The following is a 12,236-nucleotide window of genomic DNA, read 5'->3' on the forward strand; positions in this document are numbered from 1 at the left end:
GAAACAGCCTTTTTCAGCTGCCTATATATATATCAATAGTTATAAATATGAAAAACTCCAAAGTGGGTGTATTACAGAATGTTAAAAAGGGAACACTCTAATACAAGCGTTGGAAAAATGAATCTGCCCTAAGGCCATCGCTGCATGAGTGTGTGCTGGTGTAATTATGCAGTCCTTGGGGGTTTGTTGCACTCCATCGTTACTTCTCAGGAACAAGGGTACAGTAATGCAACGATATCCCTTATTCCAAAAAAAATTATATTATTGTACAATAAATGTTGTTTTGGTAGATAGAATTTAAGGTTTGAAACATGGTGCTGGCATTAATGAAGCTGCAATATCATTCATTCATGCTTATGTATTGTCGATGAAATATTCTTTCATCTGAATGTGACTCATTCATTGGGATTTTAGGTGATTCAAGTCGCTAGAATGTTCATTTTCCTTACCTAGTATTGTTTGGCTGCCTTGCTGGTTTCTGTTTTACTTGAGGACAAGTAAAAACTCAATTTTGGGGGTGTGATTGTGCTAGAAAGAACATATGTTTTCTCCCTACTTATTAGTTAATTTGTTCCCATTTAGTTACCCTTAGCATACATTTTAGCATGTTCAGTTTAGTAAATTTCATTTTATAACTCAGTGAATCCTAGCCTATTTTATCCTTAATTTTGCTATCTTATTGCATTAATGCTACTGCATGAGTTAATTCCAAATTGCATCCAGAATTGTCGCTGCAGTTGAAAGCTGTATAATAAAAGCCAATCATGCATGAGCTATCCAGTCCGGTCGAACTACCCAGTACAAACAAGGACAAAAGAATCTTGAGGGAAGGACACCTATACTTTTGAGGAAAACATAAACGGATAACGTGAGAAGAATGTGGGGAGGAGTTTTTGCTAGACCACCATTCTCTTACCTTATTTTGAAGCTTACGGCCATGGCAGCTTAAGCCTCCTTTAGGTGAGCCAACGTGAAGACTGATGCAAATCCACTCCTGACGAGGAGATCTAACTGCAAGACAAGGGGAAATAGAGAGATTCAATCGAGTAGCCTAGGAATAGTATTCTCCATTCGATTCTTTCTCATTTCTTTGAAAACGCTAGTGATTACTCTATGTTTTCTATTGTATGGAAGTACAATGAAGGCTTTGTCAAAAGTTATCTTATTAAATCTTATTTTTATTGTTTAAACTTAGGGGTTTGAATGTTTTAAACACGAAAGTGTTATTGCAGTCACTAACACTAGAAGGTGCAGTGACAGTTTGAGCTAGAAAGCATTTCAGTGGAAGTTGAGTAAGGAGTAAGGGAATTCAGTGGAAGTTGAGAAATCTTAATAGTGTCATATTGCCATCATCAGAAGGTAAGGTTAATGTGCATGGTTAAGTCCCAAATTAAATAAAATAGTGGCATTTGGTAAGATATACATTAAATTTTATTGCGTTGACAATCACCTATCTTTTATACCTTATGAGTACATATTATACTGCTAAAGATTCATGTTGGGGATCCCAGTTTATTAATAGCATACTTTATCTTATTAATTTTGAGTTATTTCCTCGACAACTATCCTCACAATTTAGCTCATTTCTACCTAGCTATTGCATTGACATTAGTAGACAAAAGACAACCATCTGTCTACTATACTTGCATCGACAATGTACACTTACACATTATTACTATGATGTTTACAGCCAGTCAAGATTTTGGTGTTGTTGCCAAGAGTTGATGCACTAGCGGTGCTTGGTGTAAAGGCAAACGAAATTAGGTATAACTAAAGATCATAGATAAGGATTCTCCATTAAGGAACACCATGGGCATTTTTGAAAAACCCTAACAGTTAGTGGCTTGTCATACATATTCTAGTTAGTTCATAAACAAACGAGAGGTGAGTTAGAACCTATCAGAAAAGAAGGATAAATCAAATGACAAAAATGTATATTAGGACTATTCCACTTGAAGGGGAAACCATTAAGGAAGTATTAGCCAAATGGCTAGTTAGGCGGGGATGCCAGATGAGAAAGAAACCATGAACCAATAGGGCCTCTAGTGGTAGTTGATTGATTCTGAAGGCCAAAATGGTCCACAATAGACGAGTATATCACAGTTATGAACATGGTACCTCGGACAAGGTGGATTACAAAGAAGTAATCCAACTAGTTTTTGTTGCAAGTGGGACTAAATCTGTTAGAGTGGCAGGAATTCTTCTAGGTAATCCTAAAGGATGGGACTCAACGAGCCCATCGGAACTAGGGTAATAGTAAGAGTCCTCCATAGACTATTCAAATTGGGAATGATCGCTAAAGGAAATATACTCAATGGTCTTTAGGAGGTAGGCCAAAGGGCTGCACTAATAGGGCATGATGGTGGGAAGAAGAAATCCACTTTGAATATAATATGAAGAAAGAATTTAAGTAAAAGAAATGATAAAGTCGACAGAGATGATGAGACACAAAGTGAAACTGTCAAGGTTGAACGAATGCTGAAAGAATGGCCGGAAGGAAATTGCTCAACGATCTATCCGCCAGTGGATAGTGTCGGGAATAGGAAAAGTCCACTACGACGATTTAATAATAATGTCACAAATGAGCAGGGAGTTGTTGTATTATTATTATTTAATTGAATCTCGACAAGGCGGGGTACATTTTGTGTAATGATGAAAATCACTAAGTTCATCTGAACATACAATGGTTGTTTTGTGAATGCATGATATACAGAATAAGGGACTCAAGGAATGACCAATCCAGAACGTTTGGAATTGAAGATTCATTTAAGTAGAGTCAAGCACATAGGAAGGGAGCATCCTTAGCAACTCTGCCATAGGGTGAATATATTGTAATTATGTAGTTCCTTAAAAGTGGAGTTGAGACAACGAACTTTATTTAGAAATTTATGTCTTTGATGTAAGTTAATTTATTAATAGGTAATAAAGTTTGAAAGCTACAGGGGACACACGACCATGTCAGTTGGCCGTGTGTGACACACGGCTGAGACACACGCCCGAGTCTCTACTCTTGTGGACGAAAATAGGTCATTTTACAAGCCATTTTTTCTCACCCATATTGACAAGTACCAACAACCACGAATGCACAGATACACAAGCCATAAGGCATCAAATCCATGCATTTTCTATAAATGGTATGATCACATACAACCAATATGCCCTTAGGCACCTCAAACGATAATATCTATTCAATATGGCCAATTACTCAACTAACTTATAGGCATGTTTGCCTTAATACAACATGGAACTTACTTACCAAAACATACTAAATGGTACTACTCATGCCATTCAACCAAAGTGCCATCATCTAGAGTTTAAATAGGAACTACCTAGGGTTTTTCATGTACTATAAATAGGGGATGGAGTGGCATGAATACTAACATATCACTTCTGGAAAAAAATCCTTTCCCCTCAAGCTTTTAGCCTTTTTGCTTCTTTAATTTTCCAATAAAATTCCATTCCATTAAACTTGTGTGTTTTTTCTCGAAAAGTGTGAGCCACTAAACTCATCTAGCCAAAGGTTATGAAGACTTCTCCAAAAGAGTTCATGAGCCTTAAAACCCACACTTAGCCGTTCTCAATGAGTATTCATCATTTCCCCATATTTCTTTCATACATACATTGTGTTAACGAAATCTTGAGGTTAACATTTTCTTTGGTAATTGAATTATTATTTAAAATCGAATAGAAAGAATAAAAAATTGTAACACTGCAATCATGATGTAGCCATATGTTTTCAGCTTTTACTTATAGCTACAATCTACAAAGAGAAACTTACGAACTATGTATAATATTTACATTACAAATTGAAGTCACACAATTGCAGCTGTGAATTGAAAATCATTTTATGGGGTTTTCCCTCAAGTTTTATGCTTCCTTTCATTTCTCTCCCATTAAATATAGTCGTACATAACTAATAATAAGAAGCTAGAGAAGAGATTTTATGAAACTGTGATTTCATGTCATCCCTATCCCTTTCCAATATGAGAATAACAAATTAGTTTTTTTCATGAAAAAATTCAAATTCAACTAAAAATGCAAAAAATTAGGAAGAAAAATCTTATTTTTCATTCTTCTCTTGGAAATGGATAAGGATAACGTGGTATCACAGTTTCATGCAATCTTTTCTCTAGGAAGCTAATTATATACAAGCTGAATCAAGAATTTACTATTTTGAAAGTTGGCGGCTCTTTATATGTATTTTTTAAATAAATTAAGATAAAAGAAACTAGTAAAACATAATAACCCAAGATAAGAAATAAAGATAAATATTTGATAAAAAATTTTGCAATAAAAATATTTGGGCTTCGATTCTAGCTAATAATTTGGACAACTGCATGCCCATCTTTGGTATCCAAAGTGCATATATTCCATTTCCGTCCCTCCTTGTCAATTTCAGCATCACCCTAGTCATGTATGTTGCCGAAATGAGTATGACCCGAAGGGAGCAAAGGCAAATATTTCATTTCCCCCCCTTCTAGAATCTCTCATCCACTCCTTTGTATTATTTCTTTGAATTCCATAAAATTCCAGGGTTCCAGAATGTTTCCTAGGAGGATTTGGGAAATTTCATTCTCTATATCATAGGGGAAGCTTTCATTCCAAGGCTTGGAACCTTCCCCCTATTCAAAACCATTCTCTAAGTCTAACGCCTTGTAACCGCACCTCTTCATCCCTAGAAAGGTTGAAAATAGCATAGTAGACTATTATGTATAAATCTTGTCTAGGAAGATTTATTAAAACATCATGTGTCTCTTCATAAAATCATCATCATTTATTTAGTTCACAACCCACCTACTTTTTACATAACTTGTCCAATTTTACATTTCCTTGCAAACTAAGCTCATGATTAATTTGCAAATCACACGTAAAACATATAAGACTTACCTCGATAACTAGTGGCTCTTCAACCTACACTTACAAGTTAGTCGAACAAATACTCATATTATTCATCAAGCATTCACAATCTACCATTCAATCATCTATCTAAAGCAGTGATAAAAGTTCCAAATCAAACCAATTAAATAGTCCATAACGTCCAATTACAACCCAAAAATTACAACTAGCTCTAATTCTAAATCCCATAATTTGGTCCCACACTGCCTTCCTCAATTAGATTTGGGAACACATCAACATACCAAGGTATAGCCTTGTTATGGATCACTTGGATGGCTCACTTCCCCACCTATTCACAAGCTAAATCACTGCACTGATATAAAAGAGTGGGTGAACTTAAGAAAGCTCAGTGAGTGCTCAACATACTAAAAATAAACACATCAGTTGGGTTAAAGGGTGACATATGATAACGATACACATATTATTAAAGTCTACACAAAATAGTAACTCACACGACACAATAGTTCTCATAAAATAAGTAGCGCACATATAATAAGTAATTCGCATAAAATTGGAAGATCACATAAATTATCAATTCGCATAAAACATCTGTTCATATGAAATTACAGTTCATACCAAATGACAGTTCATTCCAATTAATAGTTCAGAACACATAATAGTTACATTCCACATAATATTTCATGCAAAATAACCGTTCATACCCTATAATAACTCATATTTCAAATAATGATAAATTGACATTTTTGTGATTATGAAACATATAGGGGACTCTATCATCGCCTATAACTGGACTTTATCGCCACATATTGGATAAACGGATCTCCTTATAACGCCTCACTTTTGGACTCAGAGCCCTATGCTTTTTCTGATATAAGTGTAGTACGAATACTCACACTCTCCAACACTCTCGAGTCATAAAGCCCTGTGCTATTTCCGTTGAATGGAACTATGCTCAACATCCCCTTATCTCTCCAAAGCTATATCCAAGCACAATACCCATCACAATAATGAGGGTGATTACTCACAATCCTATGACATGCCAACTATATCCAATGGTTCCATAAGGTCACAATGCAAAAATATCTCTTTAACAAATTCACAATATTCAGTATAATAGAGCTTGCAATTAAAAAGAGCTCACACATTATAACACATTTCACAATTCAAAATTCACAAATAATATAACTTTCGTGCAACATATATTGCACACATAACACAGTTCACATATCATTCATGACATAGCTCACATAAATCATTGTTCGCATATTTTATTTAGCATAGGGCAAGTAATAGCTTAGCTTACATATAATACAAATAAAAATCTCACAATACATAGTTTGGCAAATTAATACAGTTTACCATATTAATACATATTACAAAATAAACATAGTTCACCATAATGATATAATTCACCAAGTTAACTTGGTTCACAATATAACACATTACACAAATATAATTGGCTCGCACTATAGTTGAGCTCGCACCTTGCATTTCACGCTAATATAATTTTGCAGTAATCAGAGCTTGCATTATCATAGAGCTCATAATTCACATATTGGTTTGTGCATGCATATATGTACATTATCAATAAAATTCGCATGTTATAAGAGTTTAAGTTATATTTTTTTAATAGTTCACAAGCATTACAAAACCCATATACGTATATATTATATAAAACATGACCCATATATGCTTATATATGATATATATAATCAATACCCATGCATATATATTATATATATAACATAACCCATGCATATATATATTACATATATACACATATCTTTTTTAGTACATTAACTTGCCTTTGATATTATGCTCACACACACACATACACACGCAATAATTAAATGCACAATTCACACACACTCATCAGGTTAAGTACATGGTTTACAGGTACGGCCAGCCTATTTTATTCCTATAACTACGTGTACGTTTTAAATTCATGCATTTGGCTCATTAAAATTGCACAACATGCATACCCTACACTCCAACAAAATTGCAATGGCTTGCTTCAGGAGAAATCAAGGTTCGCATATTAATTAAGCAGGTTTTTTCATATGTTACGTAGCCTGCATACCTGGAGTTTAAATGCAGTATATCAGGCCACTCACCTTAGCAACCATTGCTTCAACTACCATGCTCAAGTAAGTTTTAATTTGCCTATATCCATGCTTATGGAGACTCCCAAATGAATTGGTACTTTTCATACACATCAAACACATTACCAAGACATTACTAATTGCAAAAAACAACATTAAATCATTCAAAAATCGTAGATCAAAGCCTCTTAACCTCTATATCGAAAACTTAACTAGTTTTGCCAAAATAGGCGTTTAACCACTCAAATCTCACTTCTAAGCTTAGATTTCAACTTCATGCATCCTAAATATAATCTAATTACAAATCCAAACCATCAATTTCATCCAATTTCATCGATCTAATTTTTCCCAAAAAATCAAGCTTATGTGATCTTTTAAAAGGGGAACAACATTCAATTTGCTTTAATTCCTTATGAATTTGTTAAATTAAGATTAAATACCTTCTAATTAGATCAAAATGAGTTAGAAATGACTTAAAAACTAAAGCATAGCCAAGAAACACGAGATCCACCATTTTCAAGCCAAAAATCAACTCATTTTGCCAAAATATGAGGTTTCCTAACTGATTTTTGTTCCTAAACCTTTAATTTTATCCTAGTATTACAAATATAAACCTTTAATTTTATCTAATCTCATGAATTTAAAATTTCCAAAAAATTAAGCTTGTATGAACACACAAAAGGGGGAACTCGAAATTCATTAAAATTGGATACGGATCTATCAAATTGAGTTAAAATGTCTTCTATTTAGTTCAAAATAGATTAGAAATCAATAAAAATAGTAGGTTTACTCATTATGTCGGATTTCACCATTATTGAACCAAAATTTGATTAAAAAGCTTTAAATCTTAAAAACACTCAACACACTCGATTAAATTGCGAATTAGAAAAACAACAACCTTAATCTAGTCATAATAAGTCAAGACATTACCTCAATTTGAAGAAGACAACAAGTTGTGGAGTTAATTCAAAGCTGAACGTGAGAAGAATAACGTCGAAATTGACGAGGATTTACTTATTTTCCTTTAAAATTGGAAGGTGTTTGGATAGCTCAATTTAATTAAGTGTTGAATTTGAATTATAAAAACAAGCGTTAATCGATTTGATTGTTAACAGATGCTAGTGTGGTTGGCAAGAGCAATGAAAAGATAACACATGGCATACTATGAGGATAAGTATGTTAACAAGGCAAGCCAAATGAATATATATTTAAAAAAAAATCCTAAAATGAAATTGAACACCCTTAGGAAGACTTGGACTTATCTAGAAAGTTTTTTTTAATTGAATATACATATATAAAGTATGTTGAAATATAAAATTCTAATATTTTGTTTCATACAATACCTTTAGTTTCCTTCTAGAAAAGGAATAACACCAAATAGACGGTCTATTATGTATTGTTTTGTTCATATTTGTATTCACACAAAGAATTCTGATTTTATGGATTCGATTTTGTGAAAATTGTAATGAAGTTAATTTAAAATAAGGGTTACCAAATCATTATTTTTCAAACAAGAAATTGGATCGAGGTTTTGTATATTGAATTGTTTTTGACGTTCGAGAGCAGTGAATTTGAATTATTATTTCTCAATATGATTTTAAATGAAGTAAATTATTAATACTAAATATGGATAGAATTATAGGACTAGTCGATGCTTCATGTTCAGCATTCTGGATCAGCCAACTTACTACTTTTCATCAATTCCTATAACAGTTAATACTTATATGAGCATTTTCCTTTCTATATATATATATAAATTAAGTCAAAAATTGGAAATTTCCTTAGACATATCTGGATGCTCTTTTTGACTAATACCAATATATATATAAATCCAATCAAAAATTGAAATAATCAAGTTCTTAATCTTCAAGCTCAGTCTATAAATAATATACCAGTTTTCTAGCTTCCCACACATCAAAACACTCACTCACTCATCCATTTCTTCTTCTCTTCTTTCAGTACAAAGAAAAGACTTGAAATAGTTTTAGAATTATGGGTGTTGTAACTTATGAATTTGAGGTAACCTCCCTAGTCGCCCCGACCAGGCTTTTCAAAGCCTTTGTTCTTGAAGGTGCCAAGGTTTACCCCAAGGCTGCCCCTCATGCAATTAAGAGTGTTGAGCTCGAAGGTGATGGTAAGCTAGGAAGTATTGTAAAGATCAATTTTGTTGAAGGTTAGTTACTTCTTTAATTTTCACTTTTTTTTTGTATGTGCTTGATACGAGTATGTCGGATAACAAGTATTTTATTTCCTTAGGTCTTCCATTCCAATATATGAAGCACATGATTGGCGGACATGATGAAAGCAATTTGTCATACAGTTACAGTTTGATCGAAGGTGGACCTCTCGGGGACAAGCTTGAGAAAATTAGCTATGAGAACCAATTTGTGGCTGATGCAAGTGGAGGAAGTGTTTGCAAAAGCTCGATCAAATTTTACACCATTGGCGACTATGTAATCACTGAAGATGAAATCAAGGCTCTCATTCAAAGGAGTGAGGTAGTTTACAAGGCTATTGAAGCTTACCTCTTGGCTAACACTGATGCTTGCAACTAAGATATTAATTTGTTTTTCCATTGTTATATTAATAAGACTGGTGGTCCTCAGGATTTGATCATCATTATTTTTATTATACTCAAAGAGTTTGAGTTGTATTATGTTTGATATATATAATGAAATAAAATAAATATATAAGCTTACAAAAATAATTGGGTTTTACCTCATTTATATTTCACAAAGACTACAAATTTTCTTTCATATATTCTTTGTGTTTGCAAATTCTCAATCTTAACAAAGTTTGTTTTTTAGATAATTGAATTTTTATTTTAAGTTCAAAAGAAAGCATAAAAACTGCTACAGTGTAATCATGGTGTAGCCATATGTTTTCAATTTTGACGTATACCCCACAATCTACAAATAGAATTAATTACGTCACTATGTATAATATTTACATTACAAGTCATGAAAATCATTAGATGACTGGTTTGATCGTTAGTAATGTTAATGTGGTTGATGGCAGCACGAGTAGATGACATCAAACATGATGTGGGAGGAATGATAATTTGGCATGATGTATACTACGTCAGCAAAAAAATAATTTTAAAAAAAAAAACATTTGGAATGCACGTGGAGAAAAGGTTGTCTAGATTCATTCTAAATGAGTGAAAAGTTATAAAAAATAAATAAATATATTAATAATTATTTAAAAATTCTAAAAAAGTTAAGAAATTAAAAAAATAAAGTTATTGATAATTTATAAAGACTATAAAATTAATAAAAATGCACATTTAGAATGAACCTAAACAAAGAGTTGTTTCGTTTCAAATGAGCTAGGACAACCATCTTTCTTGTTCATTAATAAAAATTAAAGTTGGCAATTCTTGTTCATTAAGGAACATTTCTTGTGAGTGCATTCAATGAAAAATCAAAGTGTGTTACTTGGTTAATGTTCTAAGTTTTCAAGGGAAAAATTTAGAGGAGAGTTATCTAGATCTTAGTTACCAAAGTGAGGAGTCTAATCTGGGGAGTGTTAGAGGATGAAATCACATGCAGTACGTATTTCTAAGGTAGTTGATTATATTTTTGGGCAAGACCCCGCTGACATAATGAAATCAAACCCCGTAAACATATCGTGTGTTCTTAATTTTTTTTACCTTGTTCATACTGAATTCCTCAATTCGCTTGTATTCAACATTGCTTGAATTCACTTGCAAAAGTATGGTTTAAAAACTTTCAATCCTAAATATTCAAAATCGTAAAATATTAAATTTTACTAACATAACCAAAACCTCATTAAATAAATTTGGACTTGCATCTTCTTAGGAAAAAGCAAAAGAAGAAATCATTAACTAAATTTGGTGTTTTTATTCTAGATATCTCAAGACAAAGTGGCTATTTCAACTATAATGCGACATTTTAAATGTGAATTTTCTCAAATCATACCTAACTTAAACCAATATCATATCATACCAATTCACACATATTTAATGTAACACCCCAAGTCCGGCCTAAACGTTATGACCGAATTTGGCGATGTCACATTGTAACACCCCTTACCCGTATTCGACGCTGGAATAGGGTACGAGGCATTACCAAAACACATACACTTATAAACATGTTAAATCATGTTATAAAATTTCATTCAAATTTAAACTCTTCAAATTTTTAACATGCTTTTATAATTCTTCACGTTATAACTTCAAAATACTATATTTGTAACAAATAGGGCTTTTGAGACCCAATACATACTCATGCAATTCAATACTTCATTTTCATTTCATTTAATTCACGATTCTCATGTTCATGATTCAATTCAATTTCTCAATCCAATATACATTTCAAAACCACAATAATTCATTTAATTCAAATCATATCATTTTCAATTTTTATTTAATTCACGTACAATTCAATTTCATTAAGTTCAATACTAATACATATTTATCGTTTAACTTAACATCCCCTTTTTGCATCATTTTACACTTCAAGCATGAACCTAGTATTTCATTTCCTTTCCACTCCCGTTTCCTATGCATATCACACAAGATATAAACATTACACTCAACCATAGTCGCAAGCTAGTCTTTTTGAGGACTAACCACATGATAAACCATTTTAATAAAAATTACAAACTTTAAACCTTACCACCCTTTTATAATCACAAGCATATTTCCATCTAGATATTTACCATCTCAATGCATAATTTTATAAATTTACTGTGGCGTAATCCAACCACAACTTGGCCAAAGCCTAAGCATACACACCAAACATAATAGCCAAATAAACATATAGTATAAACATTATAAGCATGGATAAGCACCACATTTATTTATGTATCAAACTTATCAACATGAGTTAATTCATAAACCATTTCTGACATTGGTACATACCAAATCATATCCCAAGTATACCACATACACATACTATGGAACTTTATTTCTCACATGAACTTTAACTATAACTAATAATGCACAATTATAAACATAATTTCTTTTCAATCGTTTATCGATTATAATCGAGCATATGACCAATTATACACAAATCATTCATATGTTCTTCCAATTTTCCTCCTCCTCCTCTCCATTCCACATCCTTAATGTGTATAACACACTTAAACAACATTAACTACAATTTCACTATTCACTCACATGTATATTCAAAGTTGTCTATTCGAGTCAGAGTCACTAAATTATTTTTACCTAGAGCTACAAAACTCCAAATTAAGATCTGTAAATTTTCCATGAAACCAGATTCAAATATCTTCTTACCATAAAATTTTCAG

The 12,236-nt window shown here is 32.5% G+C and overlaps 1 protein-coding gene across 1 annotated transcript; it reads left to right on the top strand.

The window, feature by feature from the left end:
• The first annotated feature begins 8,932 nt into the window (after positions 1–8,932).
• Positions 8,933–9,558, top strand: LOC107916193 (major pollen allergen Bet v 1-F/I). The gene is made up of 2 exons (XM_016845341.2): positions 8,933–9,132; positions 9,216–9,558. The coding sequence occupies exons 1-2, from the start codon at positions 8,952–8,954 to the stop codon at positions 9,512–9,514; spliced, it is 480 nt and encodes a 159-aa protein (XP_016700830.2). The 5' UTR covers positions 8,933–8,951; the 3' UTR covers positions 9,515–9,558.
• The last annotated feature ends 2,678 nt before the right edge of the window (positions 9,559–12,236 follow it).

Source organism: Gossypium hirsutum, chromosome D10 (genome assembly GCF_007990345.1).
Source record: "Gossypium hirsutum isolate 1008001.06 chromosome D10, Gossypium_hirsutum_v2.1, whole genome shotgun sequence".
In the NCBI taxonomy this organism is placed as follows: Eukaryota; Viridiplantae; Streptophyta; class Magnoliopsida; order Malvales; family Malvaceae; genus Gossypium; species Gossypium hirsutum.

Excerpts from the sequence above, each read along its gene's own strand:
- LOC107916193 (XM_016845341.2), top strand. The coding sequence starts at position 8,952 with ATGGGTGTTGTAACTTATGAATTTGAGGTAACCTCCCTAGTCGCCCCG. Across the intron at positions 9,133-9,215 it reads AAAGATCAATTTTGTTGAAG|GTCTTCCATTCCAATATATG; the intron begins GTTAGTTACTTC and ends TTATTTCCTTAG.